Source organism: Eublepharis macularius, chromosome 3, assembly GCF_028583425.1.
Source record: "Eublepharis macularius isolate TG4126 chromosome 3, MPM_Emac_v1.0, whole genome shotgun sequence".
Lineage (NCBI taxonomy): Eukaryota > Metazoa > Chordata > Lepidosauria > Squamata > Eublepharidae > Eublepharis > Eublepharis macularius.
The window spans coordinates 144,438,248-144,458,107 of NC_072792.1; the positions used below are offsets into that span (position 1 = coordinate 144,438,248).

General features: G+C 41.4%; 1 protein-coding gene across 2 annotated transcripts in view; it reads right to left on the minus strand.

Annotated features, from left to right (window-relative positions):
- The window catches only part of CFAP44 (cilia and flagella associated protein 44), an 89,882-nt gene that overhangs the window by 15,739 nt on the left and 54,283 nt on the right, over positions 1-19,860 (minus strand). For both annotated transcript variants that reach the window (XM_054973070.1, XM_054973071.1), the window contains exons 21-27: positions 17,210-17,372; positions 14,456-14,586; positions 10,598-10,800; positions 9,652-9,844; positions 8,126-8,303; positions 2,346-2,858; positions 23-226 (exon numbers count right to left, since the gene is read on the minus strand). In XM_054973070.1, the coding sequence (XP_054829045.1) occupies positions 23-226; positions 2,346-2,858; positions 8,126-8,303; positions 9,652-9,844; positions 10,598-10,800; positions 14,456-14,586; positions 17,210-17,372 (1,585 nt within the window). The remainder of the gene's footprint in view (positions 1-22; positions 227-2,345; positions 2,859-8,125; positions 8,304-9,651; positions 9,845-10,597; positions 10,801-14,455; positions 14,587-17,209; positions 17,373-19,860) is intronic.

Genomic DNA, 19,860 nt, shown 5'->3' on the forward strand with positions numbered 1-19,860 from the left:
GGTGTGAGCACATTCTACATACTTGCATTTCCTCCTCCTCACCGATGAGGCTGTTGACACGTTCCTGGAGAGTGTCCTCATGTTTTTCAAAGTTCTTGAGAAGGAGCAGCTCCTCAAACCAAGTAATGTGACGCAGGTCAGCACTTTTCATCTGTATGTCCAGCTTAAGTTTTTGGTGGCGCAGAAGCCGAAGTTCAGCATCAAAGGTGACAGTGAGCTCATGAATCTAGAGGGCAAGTCAGCCAGCAGGAATGTGTGTGTGGGGGGGGGGAAGCATGAAATCATTCACCACAACATTAACAGATCCCATTAAATTAACCATTTCAAACAGCATTGCTATGTTTCTAAATATCAATCCGAAGCCATTTCATTTGTCTGGCTTTTTGCCGGAGAAGTATCTAAAAAGCATGGAAGCTTGTTTGATGAATAATACTCATTCAGATGGGTAGCTAATGGCTGAAAACTGGTTCCAACAATATAAATAACACACCATTAAAAAATTAAAATTCACTGTAAATAGTTTAAAAGGGAAAATGGGGGAGGAAACAACAATTCATAAGAAAAAAAATTAAATAAATGCTTATGTGGTCCATTTAAAAACAGTCCATGAAAACAGAATAAAGATGCTGATGGTGCAATCCTAAGAAGAGTTATTCCTTTCTAATGCCACCAACTTCAGTGGCCTTAGAAGTGTGTGATTCTATTTAGGATTACACTGCAAGTTAGAACGAAATATCAGATTCTCCTTGACTACAGATTGAATTCTTTAGTTTATCATTTACTGATGTGAATCAAGCTCTTTAAGTATTGAAGCATGTGAGACTTTGGGGAATGATTTCACATGGCAGCAGACAACAAAGACGTGCTTTGAGACATCTCAAAGGATGATCATTCGTTGGAAGGATATAACAACTTTTTTGGCTGGCATGCGTATCTGTGGTATGAGAAGACAAGAGCTGATGCTATGTTTTTACATCATTTTGTGAGACGGAGTTTATTTGCGGTTTGGAAAAAATATAAGAGATATTTAGATGAAGAGACTCCAATGTGGATTATACCTGCAGAAGTTGTAAACCCAAAGGTGGAATATGATGGAGAGGAGTGGAGGACATATAAAGAAATTTTAAGAGTAGATTGTGATAAATATATACTTAAAACCAATGAAGAACTGCCGTTTTAGTATGGTTGGTTTCAATACAGACAAATAAAAGACTTATAAGATACAGATCGTAGAAAGGTAGGATTTAGGACTAAAAACTCAGAACTAGAAGAATGTTTACTTCAAGAGGGGAAAAAGATGATATCTAAAGCGTATAAGATTCTGTTAAAATGGTTTACAGAAGATGAGATAGTTAAAGCACAGATGGTGAAATGGGCAATAAATTGTAATAAAGATATACCGATGGAAGCTTGGGAAAGGTTGTGGAGAAATACTATAAAAATTTCAACATGTACCACTATAAGAGAAAATGTGTATAAAATGATGTATAGATGGTATTTAATGCCAAAAAAGTTAGCAAATGGTAATAGTCAGATGTCAGATAAGTGTTGGAAGTGTAAGAAACATGAAGGTTCTTTTTATCATATGTGGTGGACTTGTGAAAAAGCTAAACAATTCTGGGGGGAAATTGTAGAGGTTATGTCAGATATTTTACAGAAAAATGTGATTAAGAACCCAGAATTGTTGTTATTAAGTATGAACCTAGAAGAATTTGGTAGAATGGACAGAACAATGATTATATGATTACTGCGGCTAGGATGTCTTATGCACAGTTGTGGAAGACTCAAGAGATACCATCAGTGGAAGACTGGATTCTGAAATTACTAAATATGGCAGAAATGGACAAGCTAACAAGGAAGTTGAAAGAACAAGATACTGTGGAATATGTTATGAGTTGGGAGAAACTTAAGAATTATGTGGAAAAAAAGTGGGACATGAAAGGCAAAATGTGGTCTTTGGATAATTGTTAAGAGGGGAGAATGGATCTTTACTTTATATTATTTAGAGGTGAAAATATGGATAGTGTATAAGTAAGAATGATATAGTATATTTTATATTATAATCTTGAAAGTAATATTAAAGACTTATTTTAAACATGGTAGATATAGATATGTTATACTATATATTATAATGTAGAAATTAATATTATAGGAGATAGTGATGTAATGTAGATGAAGGGAAAGGAAAACTGTTGGAAGTCAACTGAAAAGGGGGGGAATGGGTGGGAGTGATATAATATGATGGATATTGATATTGAATATTATGATTTGTGTATACTGACCCATCCAATAAAAATTTTTTTAAAAAAAGATGTGCTTTGAGACATCTCCTTTTACTCTCTTACCCTCTTGATTAAACTCTCTTGAAGGTAAACATTTTTAATCTCCTCCCTCTTTGCAATCTCCAGTTCTAGCTCTGTTGGTTCTGCCCGTTCAATCTCAAAAGATTTGGGTGTCGCTGCAGCTGTTGTCGATGCAATCTTCATTGTTTTCATACTCACACCACGTGCTATTATTTCCATCTCCTTCAATGATGGGGTATGAAGAAACCCACTTCCAAACATTCCTATACTTCCACCACCCTCTGACGAAGCCACACTTTCTTTGAGCTTAGCCTGGGCTTCTTGGTCATGTTTGAACTTCAAAAGAGTTTCATGATCATACTGGAATCTTTTTTCTGGCGTCTCTTCAGGATGTAGCTGAGGAACCGGAGGAATAGGGAGATGTTTGGAGGGATGCAAGGATGACTGTATAGTTTTCAGTTCTTGCACCAGGCACTGGATCTCTTCAATAATCGCCACCTTGAGGTCTCGGAGGGAGATTATCCATTTATTCATGAACAATTTCTTTTCATGGATCTGAAAAGAGGATGACAAGCAGCTTCAATTAGGCTCCAAGAGCAAATGTTACTCAAACAGCAATCCTAAGCAGGTCTATTCAGTGGGGCCCTTAAGATTGCACTACCTGTGTATTAAAAACTTGAGTAGTTAAAATATGTACAAATAAAACATAATTGTTTCCACCTCTTACAAATTCAGTTGTGTTATTGACTATCATACCAAGATTTATAGTGCCATCCTAAGCAGAATTACACCTTTCTAAGCCCATTGAAATCACTTATAAGTGTGTAATTTTGCTTAAGATGCCACTACTACTCTGTCAGGGAGAGGGACTACATTTGGATATCTGCTAAACTGATTTCTTTCATAAATAAAAACTAGGAAATATCAATCGATCTTATATACGACTAGCCAAGTAGCCCTGATCTAAGGATAATTAAATCCAGAGACTGGAGCTGTAAACAGATCTTCTTACACACCTGAAAAATGCCCAAGGTTTGCAGAAAAATCTGAAATCTAAAAAAACATATACACTGGGTTTTTTAAAAACCCTCAAAATGATAAAAGGAGCACCTGTAGCTTTAACCAGGTGCACGCAGTGGCTGTTGCTAAGCAACCATAACAGTTTAGCAAGAATTCCTGGTCTGGCTGTTGTTAGTAAAAGGCAGAGGGAAGGAGCAGGGCCCTTTCTAGGGTTCTTTTGGTCTTTGAGGGAGGACACATTGGGGCCAGATGACTTGATACCTCCCGACTTGCATGACTCACCCAGCCCTGGTTGCTTGCTACTGTTCAACAGCAGCCCTCCCCCAAAGCCAGTATAGTGTAGTGGTTAGAGTTTCAGAGTAGAATCTGGGAGATCTCAGTTTGAATCACCACTCTGCTGTGGAAGCTCACAGGGTGATTTTGATCCAATGACACACTCTCAGTGTAATCTCCCTCTCTGGGATGTTGCTAGGATAATATGGAGGCGAGGAGAATGATGTAGGCTGCTTTGGGTCTCCATTATGGAGAAAGGCAGTTTATAAATGAAGGAGATTAAGAAATAAAGGAGAAGATGGGGGCATGTAATAGGTAAGTTGTTTAGTGGGACTGAAGGAAAGAAGGATGTAGGGAATGGTGAGCATATTGAGGCTCTCAGGAGGAAGGAAAAAGGAAATATTGTGGAGGAGAAGGGGATACAGGGGATGCAACTGGGCCCAGCTTGGCTGGTACACACAACTAGGCCATAGGGGAAAGGCTGCTGTCGGGGGGAGGTGGAAACAAGGAGGCAGTCAAAGGTGGGTGGGAAGGAGAGAAGAAAACAAGGAAAAGGGGAGAGGCTATGAGGGAAGTGAAAGATGGTGGGAGAGGGGGAAATGAGATGTCCCCCACAAGTCCTTGCAGGTCCCCACTCATATGTCTTATTCTCAAAATTGTCAAATGTATAGATACTTAAATCTAGAGATTGGGGCCATGAACAGACAAAATAGATCTTTCTATAAACCTATAAACCCCAGATTTGCAGAAAAATCTGAAGGCTAAAGTAAAATATATTGGGGGACTCAAAGCCCACAAAATAATAGAGAAAATAAGCAAACAATCCGTGAAATCTAACTGATAAATGTTTCTGTTATAATTCAATCAAATTTATAGCAATATTATAATCAACTTGAACAAGAGAAACAATATATATACAGGGTGGATAATTACAAAGGGCAAGGCATTCTTGTGCAATATTAAAGTGCTTGTGCCTAAAATTGACCAGAGGTCTATACAGTAATCACCAAAGTCCTGGTAGGTTTATAGTATGACGATGCAAGAAGGTCTTCAATGCAATAAATTTCTTTTGGAGAAATGGTGTATATGGTCTCATGCAATGAAACAATAAGAGGCAGCAAAGAAGAAATGATACACAACTGCGATGGGAAGCCAGCAATCTGCCCGTTTCATCTCTTCATCCTGGCAGTCGTTATATCACAATCCAAGCATATACACTTCCACTAGTCATTCAATTTCTTGCCTTTAGCATCTGCCTTCCATTTTGACGCACGTTATAACAGAAACATTTATCAGTTAGATTTCATGGATTGTTTGCTTATTTTCTCTGTATATTACCGTGATACTCTCTATTTGCTTACTACACAAAATAATAGAAGCAGCACCTGTAGCTTTAAGAAAGAATACCCTCAGTGGCCATTACTAGGCAACCACAACAGTATTGCCAAATATTCCAGCCTTGGTTTCTGTAAATAAAAGGCAGAGGGAGGAGGGAAGGCCATTTCCAGAGCTGTTCTGGCCGTTGAGGGAGGATTCATTGGGGCCAGGCCTAGCAGCAACCAACAGACAACTTGGTATTGTACAAGTTCCATGTCTCACCCTGGCCCAGCAGCTCAATAGTGTTCTACAGCAGCCACCCTATAAAAGCCAGTATAGTGTAATGGTTGGAGGTTCAGGCTAGGATCTAGGAGACCCAGGTTCAAATTTCCACTCTGTCATTGTGCTCATGGGTTGATTTGGGCCAGTCGCACACTCTAAGCCTAACTTACCTCACAAGGATGTTGTAAAATTGCTTATGGTATAGTATGTAAGATGTTTGTTTTGCAGCATTTGGCCACGCCCCTGAGGAAGATTCTATACGAAATCTGAGCTTTTCAGCCGGCCCCAGATTGGGTGTGCAGCCGTGGATTCCCTTACCATGTGTGGACATAGCTGTGCATGAATGCTACTTTATTTAAAGAAGACACAGGACACATTTTGTTTGGACCTTTGTATTTTTCAAGTTTAAGGAAGAATCATTGTATAAATTGTATTTGGTCATCCCACTGATTGATTTATATAAGAAATACATATGGCCCTTTGGGCACTTATAATAGAGTTGTTTATTAATTTGTAATTGTTGTTCCTTCCCGTGAGGGTTCTCTTTAGTTTTACAGCCTCCAGGAGGTAGCTGGAGATCTCCTGGAATTACAACTGATCTCCAGGCAACAGAGACCAATTCCCCTGGAGAAAATGGCTGCACTGAAGGGTGAACTCTATGGCATTATACCCGGCAGAGGCCCCTTCCCTCCCCAAACCCTGCCTTCTTCAGGCTCCACCCCCCCCCCCAAATCTCCAGGAATTTCCCAGCCTGGGCCTGGCAACCTTAAGCTAAAGATGGGAGGACAGTTAAATGTAGGTTGATCAGTGGATGGAAAGCAGAGAAGGAAGCAGGGAAGGGTGATGATATTGTGGTTGCCAGCAGGAAGGACAGAGGTGATAATGTAGGGAAGGGGCTACAGAGGAAAAATGAGGTGCCCCTTGCAATTCCTTGCAGCTTTCACACCCATTAAACTGGGAACTGAAACTACCACAACACAACTGGCCCATAGTTTCCCCAGAGAGAAGCTGCCTGGGTGGGGGAGCTGAAGGGCAGATAGAGGTAAGGTTGGCAGGTGGGTGGGAAGGAGAGAAGGAAGAAGGAAGTTATGACAGCTTTCAGGAATGAAAAAGAAGAAAAAATGGGGGGAGGGCACAATGAGATGCCCGCTATATATCCTTGCTGGTCACCCACCTCTTTAGTATAATGAATAAACATGTCCTTGGTAAGACAAAAGATTGGCAAGAAGAGTACAATAATCAGCGAATAAAGCAAATGTCTAGTCTTAATTTAGAAGAACTGCAAAGAGTTCCTTATATTTTCTGATGTTAATTGGAGAGAAAAACACCTAATTTGATATCTATTTTTTGAATTTAAATTATTATTTCCTGTTTGTCCATGCATCAATATCCAAGAGGCTTTACAGCAATCTTGTAGAATATCTGAGCCAGTGTGGTACAATGGTTAGAATGCTAGACTAGGATCTGGAAGACCAAGCACTTGTTCATAGCCTAACCTATCTCAGTGGACTGTTGTGTAGACAATAATGGTGTAAGCTGCTATGAGTTCTCCTGCTGGAGAGAAAAGTGAGATATAAATATCTGGTTTAATGATGGACAGTATATTCAGGACAGGAGAGACAAAGGAATGTTCTTCTGCACACAATACATAATTAATGGAAATCAGTGCCCCAATACAGATTTTTTCAAAAGAGAACTAGGCAAATTAAATTAGACCTATTAGCAGCTAATCCACATTTCACTTGTCAACATTTAGCATTTAGCATCATGGCTAAATAAGAAATCCATGCTCAAAGGCACTGCATATCCAAGCACCATCTGTTTGGGGGCAACAGTAGGGGAAGGCTCTTCATGCCCAGCTTGTGGGTTTCCTGAAGGTATCTATAGAGATGAGCACGGACAGCAATACGAACCAAAAAAAGCCACGAACAGCCCAATCTACTATTCGCGAACAAGCTGTTTGTGAGGCCCCATTCTAAACGAACAGGTGGTTGTTGCAAGCCTCGTTCGTTGCTGTTCATCAAGCCAGACAGTCTGGCACCTGCAATCAGTTCCCTTGGCAACATAGGCAGGGATTGTCTGAACTCTGTCTGAACTCCTGCCCTGGAAACCCCAATCTAATCCCAATTTAGCTTGATAGGCATGTCTTCCTTTCAAGTTGGGAGCTCCAAATTTGTTACAACAAGGGAGCAAAGAGCAGGGGGGAAAGGGGCTCCCAGCTCTGACTTTGCAGACAGTGGAGAGACAGTTGCTGCTGGCATTTTGATAGAGAGAGTGCATTGGAGCTTGAATTTTCTTTGTGTGTGGTGGGATAGGGATCTACCACTTCAAGTTCCAGGGCTGCTGCCACGCTCTGGGCCAAGCTATTATTTATTATTGGTACCTTTCCTGCTTCCTGCTCAGGTAAGAGTTCTGGGAGTGGCGCGGTAGGGATCTACCTCTTCAAGTTCCAGGGCTGCTGCCAGGCTCTGGGGACAAGCTATTACTTATTATTGGTACCTTTTCTGGTGCCTGCTCAGGTCAGGTTTCTGGGAGTGGTGCAGTAGGGATCTTGACTTGGATGATGGCTGGAGGAGAGCCTGCTGGCTCCCATGAACAGCCAACCATGAACATGTTCGTAGTTGTTCATCATGAGTCCCTGTTCGTGGATGGCAATGAACAATGAACATCATGTTCGGGTTTTTTTCCTGTTCATGCCCAGCTCTAGGTATCTAGTTGGCTACTAAGGGAAACAACAGTCTGCACTCAGATGGACCCAACAGGGCTCCTCTTATGGTCTTAAACTGAATTGGCTTTGAATATAAAATGTCAAATTCCAAGTCTGTGATATAATAAATATACTCAAATAAATATTAGTTTCTCAGCCCTCCACTTGCAAATGCCTAGGCACAAAAAGAAATCACAGGATACACATCAATCATTTCACTTACAGCCACTTCTAGAGATGCCAATTGATCAGTTTTCTTCTCAGCATTCATTCTCATGTGTTCAGGAATTTTGTAATTAGTAGCAGTCTTCAATTTGAAGTCCCCCATGTTCTCCTGAGCCTCTTTGATGTTCTTCACATCTGTGGGGTCTTCATAGTCATCACTTGGTTTGCTTCTGTACCTGCCAATTATCAATAAACAGCATCACCTATGGCTCCAAGAAACAATATCCATTTATCAGCTTATATTTTTTGTGTTTTTCCAGAACAGCAGGAAGTACTATAACTGCTCAGCTTTCTTAATTGGAGACAAATCAAGACATTTGGTGCCTGAGTTAGCAAAATACAAATGGCAGTTCCCATTCACCCTCTCTTTCACACACAAACACATGAAGACAGAAAAAAAATCAACATGGAGCACAATCTACTGGGAAGCTTTTCTGCGCAAGCTCTACAGAAATGAATGGAACATTTTAATGAGGCCTACACATGGCAACATCCCAGTAGACAGTACCTCTACTTTAAATAATGCCCAAATGCACTGTGTGAAGCAGCAGCCTCCCATTGCCTGATGTTATGACCACTTCTTTTCCAACAACTATTCATAGGTGGTTTATACAAACCTCCAGTTCTGTGGTGCAGCTTAGTAAAAAAGTATATGAAACATAAACAGTGCTTAAGAGTAATAAATCATGCTTTAAGGGCAGGGGAACTCTGTGCTTATGATACAGTAAATGTTAAAATCTACTGTCAGCATTCACGTGGAAATACTAAACATTTCTAACTCATCTAGCAAATGACTGCAAGTGAGAAAATATACTTGTAAATGTTGGTATCCACTTAAACGTTAAAGGTTTGTTTGTTTATTTATTTATTTACACTACTCTCTTCTTTTCTCATGAAATTTATAATGGTTGTACATGGAGCTCACAGAGACCTCCAATCCAAACACTGGCTACACCACTGTATCCTTCCCTTCACCATTGCTATAGGTTTAAGTGCTCCTAGACCATTCACTTGTCTATCTCTGAAAAATAGAGAATAGGTATCGGTATGGATGTTCAAAACATATGCCTCAGATTGTCAATGCAAACATTAACTGTTGCCTACATCTGCTTCTATCATTGTCATACACACACAAATTATATCTAGATCTAGATCTAGATCTAGATCTAGATCTAGATCTAGATCTATATATCATAACAAGTCTTGTAGACCTGCTCTAGGTCTGAAGAAAATACTCCCAACTCTCTCTCAACAGGAATAAAGAAGAAAATATGTGTATGTCTCAAGATTGCTCAGCACCTCCCTCTGTCCGGAGCTGGAACTTGAAACCCACAATAGCTGTATGTGAGTTTTCTCCTTCTTGTTACACATGATGTATTATTTCTTCCTCCATATTAGTGAGACTTTTCAAGATTATGATATCATACATAAGAGCCAAGTATGACCACCATTTGTTTACTGCCAATAAGAACATAACAGGAGAGCCACAAAAGAAAGTAGTCTTTTTTCTGATTCAAGACTCACAAGTCGTCCCACTCCTTCTTTCTTTGCTGGATCTTAGCTTTGGCTTTGTCAGCTTTTTCAATAATTTTCCTAAGTTTTTCCATTCGATTTTCAACAATACGGCTTGTTACTGTATGGACATGGGACCTTTTCCTCGGCTTTTCTGTTTCTGCTTCTTCTTCAGCAGTGGGAGTACTCTGTGATAATATTACTTCTGCATAAATAGTAAGGAAAAGACGGTAAGTATTCAGCATTCTTCAAAAGGATTCCTGGTCATTCATACTTTAAGAGACTGTATGAAAGCAGGCGTTCTTCCTGGAACCTTCTGCAAACCAATATTCGTATTAGTGAACCTTCACCTATTAGACCTCATTCATCCTTTACTGTATAGCAAAGGTGAGAAAATTGAATGTCGTGGGATCCCACCAAACAATTCTCATATATCTGATACTCCCCTCTTACCACCATGTGTGTTTGCCAGGAATTGAAGGAGTAGGAAGGAAGAAAACCAGCTCCAACCTAAAGTTTCATCCACCACCAAGTAATACAAGAAACCTAGCAAAATGTGCAGATTAGTAAGGAGCCTAAGGAGCCTAATAAGATTAACAGGGATGAATATCAAGAGATTGCCCATCAAAATGCAGTTTGGGTACCATGTGCATGCAGGAAACCAGAATGGACAGTTCTAATAAACCTGTAAGTTATGTGTGATAAAATCAAGATATAGCCATTGGAGATGCATAACACGAACGACTTTTAAAAGATTTGTGAATGAATTCAACTGAACATGTGTTGATATTTCTCAGTAAAAATTATCATTACAATAAACTCAGCCTATTGCTGCCAAAGTAAAAAGTCAAATGCCATGATAACCATTAAATTAAACCAGTACAGCCCTACAAGATGAAAGCTAAATTTGCATGGCTGCAATCCTTCTGTCATGCTTAGATCTTTTACACACACTTACTTGGTTCTTTCTGGCTCTCTCTTCTTTGCTCTGCTTCTTTTCCTTTCCATTCATATTTGGTTGCTCTTCTTCTCCCCACCTGAGTTTGTTTTTTGACTTTGTACAAATTTTCTGAAATTGCCAAAAGTCTGTACGTGGAGATTTGATGGCTGCTTCCCATGGCACAGACCACAATAGTGTCATATTCAACATTACTCCGGAATCTGAGGAATCAAAGCAAAGAGAGTGCCATTTAAAGAATGTGATGAAGGGAGCTTCAACTTTCAAAAGTCTATACCCTTGTTGGTCTTTAAGGTGCTACTGGATTTGATTCTTTCTCTTCTATTACAAACCAACATGGCTACCCATCTGAAAGCATTTAAAGCTGAGGTTCTAGTTCTTTCCAGTCTGCACACTTGTCTGGGTGGGGACTAGCAGCATAAAATGAGGAGAGAAGGGTCGGCGTTCGCTTGCTTCCTTTTCTTCACTGGGGCTCACCCTTAAAAGCCACTCCAAAGAATAATCACTTTGCCCTGGCTAGTGCTTTCTTTATACAGCAGCACGATCATCATAGTCTCAACCCACCTCCTGTTGGCATGCTAAGTTTTGCCTGTCTGATGACATGTGCCCATGCCTATTGCCTGGGAAACATGGCCATCAAGTTCAAGAAGTCCTATATCACAGCTTCATAGTTGCTTCCTCCTTCCTGAGCCTACTACTACATAATCAAGTCAATCCCTTTTCATTAACAGAGTATACCCTCTATCTAAAGCATTCCAATCATTCTTACTATTTAATTTCATTACTATGGTATTTGCTCAGACATCCAATTGTTTAGGCCATTTTGCTGAGATCAATTTGTTGTCTAGCCTATCCTCAAATTATGGAATAACTGTCTGTCATGGTCATCATGGGTCTAAATGGGTTTGTTTGTTAGTTTTATTGGTTGAAGTTCTTAGGACCCAGTGAGTTATTGTTGTAAAAATACCATTTCTGAGTAAGGCCATGGCTACAAACATATCTCAGCTCCAAGGCAGGCTGGTCCATTAGGGAAAAAGGAGTATTTCCACTAAAGGTTTAGCTACCCCCTCTTGCCTGCTTCCTGCTAGTTCAAAGGGCAGCACTGTCAGCCTCCTTTTTAGCCAGCCTCTTTACCCCTTAAAATACAGGGAAGAGGAAACAGAATGCTCTCGATAGGCAAAGGTAATCTTTGCCTTTGAAGAAACAATGAGGAGGTGTAGTCCTGGGAGAAGGGGGGATGGTTGACAGACGGAGTCCATGGACCAATCAGGGACACATTAGCCAATAAACTTGTGCACTGGAGCCTGAAGTGGGTGTGATTTTCCTTAGACTAACTGAACTGTTGCTGCTTATATATTCTGCATGGAACAGCTTCCTTCTGCTTAAGTATGAGATCTTGTGGTGGTGGTGGTGGTGGTGAGGAATGGAGAAGTGTGGGCTTTGTTCTGCAGAGTTCTGTGCTTCTCCTAGCTGCTGCTGTTATTCTGTTCTCTCATTCTGCATAGCAGCTTGATATTGGTTTGTTAAAATTAGAATACTGCTTGCATTAAGAGCATATTTACAGAGCATCAGCTCAGTGTATAAAAACACAATCTGGATGTAGTTTGTTTGCATTCTTTATTTATTTTGCAGATTAATATCCTTCTGTCCCACACCAACCCCAAAAGGTATCAGCTCCATGCTGAATCTGAAAATCAGGCCACCTCATTTTAAAAGTTTGAAAGTATCTAGGTGCATTTGGGGCTAAAGAACTCCATGTAGTAGGAAATGGATGTGGGCGATGGTGTGAAGCGCCAATCACAAAATGGCATACATGCACATACAGCTCATACCTCACTCCCCAGCTCCTTAAATTACAACTGCATAATTACAAATTACAACTCCCTCCAAAAGGGAGAAGAAGAGAGAAATTATAGGCCAAAGTAGGTTAAGCAGTCACCTCAGATCAATGGCAGAATTAGTCAGTTTACACTTAACAAGAATGTAGTGTAGTTCCCCCCATCACACACACACACACACACACTACTGTCTAATATTGTGATAAGGGGCTTTTAAAAGGAAGAGTTGCAATATTTGCACTTTCAGGAGAGTGAAAACATTGGAACTCTGAGAGCAATCTTTAAAGACAGCTACCAGAAACCAAAATGGGGCTAGGGATAACTCTCCCTTGGGAATTTCCTTCCTCTGCCCTCTGCCCTCCCAAAAAAAACCCAGTCCATCTAAGTGTGTGGAAGAATGAGATGAGAGTGGTGTAGGAGTTCTTAAGATGGAATTCAACTGGTAGCCCATGGAGGAATAGTATGCTCTCTTCCTGATCGTTGGATTATTGCCTAGAGCAGCATAGGCCCACGATCTCCTTCTCATTCACTATCTTCTTTTTTCAGAATCTCCAGCATATTATTTCCTGCTATGATTGAAAATTGCAGGATGTCTTGAGTAACATCCTGGGAAACCCCTGGCCTCAGAGAATACACTTGAGTCTGGAAACCTATTCACAAAATCTTCAGGTTTACTGTTAAGACTTTACAGAGTTAGATAGGCAGGGAAGCGATATTTGCTCACCTGCTAGGAATAGGCAAGGTAGATAATTTTTTTTTTATATCCAGCTCTAGGGACATAAATATTGAGCACATTTTTTAATTATGGTTGGGTAAAGGGAATGGCAGGAAGCATATGAAGTTATCCTCATTTTAGGACAATTTATAAAGAATCCTTCCCAGCTGAGAGAGTTAAAAGGTTTAACACAGACTGGAAAATTTGTCAAACTAAGAACCAGGGAGAAATGGAGTAAAGTCTGCTTTGATCAGCCTCTATTTCAAAGTCCCAGCTTTTCTTGTGTTCTACCCTGTACAATAGAAGGGAAGAAGGCAAATGAGCGCAAGCTCCCTCACACAGATGCAGATCTCCCACCATCTTTCAGATATTCTCAAGCAAAAAGGGCTACACTGCCTTTAACTGACATCAGTGTTGGTACCAGCCAGACCCCATCTAGAGTTATGCAAGTGTGGTGTGATAATGGAAAGGGGAATGGAGACTGCACAGAGAGAGCTGTATATAAAATCACTGTGTTCACTTTCCTAAACAGAAGACTGGTATTGTGTAAGAGAGTTTAGCAGTCTACCTTCTTAGAACTTGTATGGACTATTCCCAAGGGGATTTTTAAACTTCTTTCAAAAACTACTTAATATAATCTTGTAATTTTGAAAATAAGTAAAAATAATTCCAGGGGAAGAAGTATCTAACATTTGTCAACAGTGGCCTGCTAACCTGTTGCAGAACCAACAGGTAGAATGAAGATTCACCTGGGGGTGGAAAGTACCATCAAGTCATAACTGACATATGGCGACCCCCCCCCACTGGAGTTTTCAAACAAGAGACTAACAAAGGTGGTTTGCAATTGGCTGCCTCTACATAGCGACCCTGGTCTTCTTTGAAGGTCTCCAATGTATTATTTACATTTCTATCTCATTCCTCCAACTTGGTGTCACAAACAATCTCTTTTCCCTCCATTTTATCCTCACAACAACTGTAGGCTAAGAAAGTGTGTCTGGCCCAAGGTTACACAGTGAGCTTTATGGCTTAATGGGAATTTGACTACAGGTTTCTTTCATCCAAGCTGGCTCATCCACCCTATTCACTACACTACTTAAGAATCTCTCCAATTTACATGAGTAACAAATGACGGGCAAACATACCTCAACACAAAGGTCATGTTCATGCCATTTAACTTGGCAACAACCTACAGAAATATTTCCAATGACGAGGATAACTTTTTCATTCCCTTGATAACAGAAACTCAGCAAATGCCCAGACTCCTTCAAGGAATGAGGGACACAATGAAAAAAATACAGCCATTACCGATTCTGTAGTTTTTGTAGCCCAATGCGATGTTTTTCTTGTTCCCAGGCCAGTTCTTTCATCACCAAGCGGATACTGTGTGCCGTCCTTCTGTCCATTTCTGCACAAATTCTGCGATCCATTTCAAACTGCTGCATATTAAAAACATAGTTTATGGGGGGTTGCTTATGAGATGTCTAGTCTGCTTTTCAGTAGCATTCTAATAGCTGAAATGTGGTAGGCCAAGGTGGTTTATAAATATTATTATTAATGATATCAGTCATTTTGTATATTGAGATTAACAGTTCTTTATTATAATAAACATCTTTATTAGAGACTGGAAGCAGACAGACTGGAGACTCAGGCTCAACCGTAACCAATTTATACTTGTAGAATCCACTCCCACTTTTACAATAACCAATACAATGTAAGCAGCTAGACTCCTTCGTTTGCATGAACTATATACAAGTATCTACTTTTCAGCACAGTGATTGGACTACAAAGCAGCAATTCTGATTGGCCGTACCGGCACCCAAACACCAATAGCTTTGTAATAGGGTTGCCAGGTCCCTCAAGTCTCCCTGCAGGAGACTAGGATGCTGGCTCCTACCCTGCTGGTGCTCTTGTTGTGACCATGTGTGTGCTTTGTGAGTGCACACTCCTGGTGTGCAAGATGACATCACTTCTGGGAGTGACATCATCACACAGGGTCAAATGGCGCCCCCGTGTGACAACGTCACACACACCGGGGAGGGGCAGAGAGAGTGGGCAGCTCTCTCACCACCGCCATGGCACCCCTTGTCCCTACTGGCATGGGCAGCACAGGGGCAGCAGCCGCCATGGCAAGAGAGAGAGCTGTGGCAGCCATGGCCTGCTCTTTCACCACAGCCACGGCTGCCCCTGTGCAACTGGTGCCGGCAGGGACAAGGGGCGCGGTGGCGGTGGCAGTGAGAGCGAGAGAGCTGGCCATGGCCACCGCCGCTCTCTCTCGCCGCCGCCACACCCCTTGTCCCTGCCGGCGCCGGCTACACAGGGGTGGCCGCAGCCGCAGCGGTGAGAGTGGCATGGTCTTGCAACCACTGCCTGCTCTCTCTCTGCCGCTGCTGCCGCCCACTCTCACAGTGCGGGAGCATGCCCCGCACCCAGGGGCGTGCCATGCCACCCAGGGAGAAGGCACCCCAGGGAGCATGCCCCCCGGCCAGGTAAGTGGGTGCAGGGGGGAGGGTGGGATCAGGCGATCCCCCGCCCCGAGCAAGGGGATGGCAACCTTACTTTGTAGGCCTCAGGAGCCTTCGTTCTTCTCAAGCAATACATAACAAGTCATCTGCCTCAATTATAAGCCAGCCATCTGTCTGACAAAGGAATGGTTGGTCAGCAGCCAGAATAGTATTTTTAAACTGGAATATAAATTGTATGTTAGTAAATTCCTCCCTGCAGTGCCAAACTCTTCTTTCTATTTGTAAAATTCAAAGTTAAAGCAAACAACTGAGTATATCAGCCATCTCCACTATATCGACCTCCACCACATGCACAGCCCAAACTAAATCTCATTGTTTTTAATATTACACTGTTTGCTTTAAACATATGATAAAAAGACTTACTTACTGACCAAATTTCTTTGTACTCAATGGTCTACAGTGTTATTTCCTGATATTCTTTGGCTAAATATTTAAATTTACAATTTATTTATTTATTATTTGGAGTGGGGTTGGGGTTACAATTTATTTATTTATTATTTGGGGAGGGGTGGGGTTGAGCTGAGTCATCCTGTAAGAGTTTCCCAGAGAAGATTAGCACATCAAGTACCAATCCATATGCAAAAGAACCTCCTCAGGATACAGTGAAGCCTCCCGCCATTAGCATTCCACACCCTGGGAAACTCTTACAGGATGACCCAGCTCAACCCCACCCCTCCTGAGTAGATACAAATGACCTACATCTTTTCCACACTGTGACACTGAGAGATCTCTGTCTTTTGGTGCTACACCTCTGAAGATGCCAGCCACAGCTGCTGGCGAAACGTCAGGAACTACAATGCCAAGACCACGGCAATACAGCCCGGAAAACCCACAACAGCCATCGTTCTCCGGCCGTGAAAGCCTTCGACAAGGCTCAGGGCGGTTTAACAACATATGACCTCTACATAAAAATTAAAAACAATAAAAAAATTATAAAAACATTAAAACATTCTTCCATATACAATTAAAATTGGCGGATATAAATATTAAATACAGCATTTTAGACGCAGGGCTTGGCTATTTTAAACAGTGTTACTCTGTTCTAAATCCATTGAAATCATTGGTCTTAGAACGGTCACATTCTATTTAGGATTGTACTACTAGTGGTGATTTGAAATGCTCTTCTATGTCCATCTTCTAAAAAGAGGGCATTAACCACTGTTGCAGGAGAAAGTACAGATAAAGAATATAAATCTGAAATCTTGCATGAAGGATCATCAAGGCTCAACTAGAAAATGATGGGTTGTAAAATATCAAAAGTACACAGAAGGAAAAAAAACAGCAGATTTTAACTTTTCAACTACAGGAAGTAGACTGGAAATAGTGGTCTGACTCACTTTTAATGGCTGGAGTTAACAGTGATAATGAAAAGAATTTTAAACTTAATATCTGGTATTTTTACTTTTAGGGTCTAATTTTGTTAGTTTTATACATGTTGCAAACTACTGAGAGCTCTTAGGAAAGAAACCCCATTTTCAAAACTCTGAAAAAAACCAAGGCCTTAGCTCCCAGTCAAAGCAGAAAACCCCAGGCGTACCACTCTGTCAAGCTGCATGTGCTTTGGCAGTTCCTTGTTAATCTGGAGGAGATCTTGAAATTTATGCCTCAGAAGTATCAGTTCTTGTCTCTTGAAATATTTCTTCATTTCTGCTGCCTTAATTATCATATCGTGCTCCATTTTTTGCTTGGCATTTTCAATACTGAAAACATCAGAAAACAATCAAGACTTGAAGGGTTTTACCTACCCAGGAACAAATACAGGATCAAAATATGAAACTGGGCTTGAAGAAAAGCATCACATTTTGTTATGTAGTAAGGTTTATGGAACTAAAATGATGCACCAAACTATATGCAGTTTTATAGTCTTAGACAACTCATGGCTCACAATCAGCCAGAATCTAGTGACAACTGGAACTTGTAACAGCCATCAGATATTTTTCTAGCCTTTCTATCCCATAAGAAACATGTGCTCAAAGGGAGATCTTGTAGGTTTATTAGGCAGAGCAAGGGTCTATTTGATATTTTTATTTGCAAGCAAAGAAGAAAAGGAGAAGATTTAAGACTTGGTAATTTCACAAGAAAAAAAGTGTTCAAACTTGTCTTAAAAAACAGGCCTATTGCATTTTACTCACAGATCCAAGTGAGGGATAACCATCCTTAGATTGTGAGAGCTAACATCTCAGGGGAGGGCACCCCACACACTTTTCTTTATAGGATATGGAAGTAAAAGGAAGAAGAGTTCATCAGGATCAATGAGTTCCAGGCTGGGATGATCCAATGAGTGGAGATGATTTCCCCTGTCAGGTGAGGTGAAAGTCTGTGTGGGGTAGGCCTATACAAGTAGGGACCTGCCTCTGGCTCACAGGTGTGAATCCCTCACTGAGCAGGTTTAGACTAGAGCATCTGACACATCTGGGGTTCCAGAAAAGGCAGAGAGGATATGAACCCCTTTATAAAGTGGAAGGGAAATTATAGCTTGTTGTACGAGAAAAACTGTGTTGCACTTACCTGTGTTGTTCATCGAGGTCTTCCATGCAGGTACATATGGGACAGCGCACGCGCAGGCCTGCCAACTTGGAGGGTTTTTCAAGCTGAAATCCACCAGGGGGTGCCCTCGCCTCCCACTGCACATTCGCAGCTGCTTCCTGCCAAAAACAGCCCCTTGGGAGGTGGGGCACCCCCTGCTACTCTCAGTCCTCTTTCACCGCTGTACTCTCCAGGTAAGTAAAGAGCATTAGCGGGGAAAGAGGTACTATTAGCCATGCAATTAATTTGAGTCTCAATATGTCGTGGTGAAGGATTCCTTTCCACGATAGGAGGTCCAGATCCTTGGGTAAGTAAAGAATTTGACTTTCTAGTCTCATTAACCTGTGGAAGCAGGGTTGTCTGAGCCAATACGGCCCTATAACAATCGCCCTCGCCTGGTCTGATTGTACCTTGGCCACTACCCTGGCTATCAGCGGGATCAGCGAGAATGCATAATAGAATTGGTCGGACCAGCAAAGCTGGAAGGCACCCCTAAGGAACCAAGGCCTCCCCCCCCCCACACCAAACAAAATAATTCTGCCTTCTGGTTTTCTCTGGATGCAAACAGATCTACGTCTGGGGAGCCCCATCTTTGAAAAACAAGGTTTAAATAGGAATCGTTTATGGGCCACTTGCACAAATCATCTCCTAATCTGCTGAGGTGGTCCTCAATCACATTGTCTACCCCTGGTATATGTACTGCTTGTAGCCAAGCTGGTCCATTGCCCAAGTCCAAATTGCTATGGCTTTCCTGCACAGACTGCTCAAAGTGGTGCCTCCCTGCTTGTTGATGTAGAACAGTCGAATATTCTGTGAGGATTAGGACAGACCTTCCTGTCATTATATCTGCAAACAAAATTAAGGCATAATGGATCGCTTTTAGTTCAAGAAGATTAATGTGAGACTCCTCAGTATCGTCCCATGTCCCTTGAGTATATGAATCACAGCAATGAGCACGTCCTCCTATGTAAGAGGCGTCAGTAGTAATGGACACTTTGGTTGTCATGTGTCCAAACTGAATCCCTTTCAGCAAATGTGCATCTACTAACCACCACCGGAGTGACCTTATGATCTCCCTAGGGATGTTAAATTTCTTATCCAGTGAGTCCTTCTCACTGTAAAAAACAGAAATAAACCACAGTTGCAGTTCTCACATGTTCAGCCTAGCAAAGGGGACAACAGCTGTGGTTGATGCCATGAATCCCAGCAAGGTTTGAATTCTCCGTGCTGTCTGGAAGCAACATTTTTTAAACATCCTAACCAAGCCCTTTATCTTTTCCCTTTCTACAGGAAAGAAGGCATTCAGAGTGTCATTAAAGACTGCTCCTATAAATTGGATCTCCTTTGCAGGTGTCAACTTGGATTTCTTTTGGTTAACAAAGAGTCCCAATCTTAAACAAGTTTGCAAAGTCATTTGAACCTGTCTGCATACATCTTCCTGAGATTGGCCAGTGATCAACAAATCATCTAGATATGGATATATGCAGCAATTCTGAGTTCTCAAATATGCGATGACCACCACCACACATTTAGTGAAGACACAGGGTGCTGTGGAGAGCCCAAATGGAAGTGCCCATTATTGGTACACCTTCCTGTCATACGTGAACCTTAGAAACTTCCTGTGCGTCTTCAAAATGGAGACGTGAAAGTACACATTCTTGA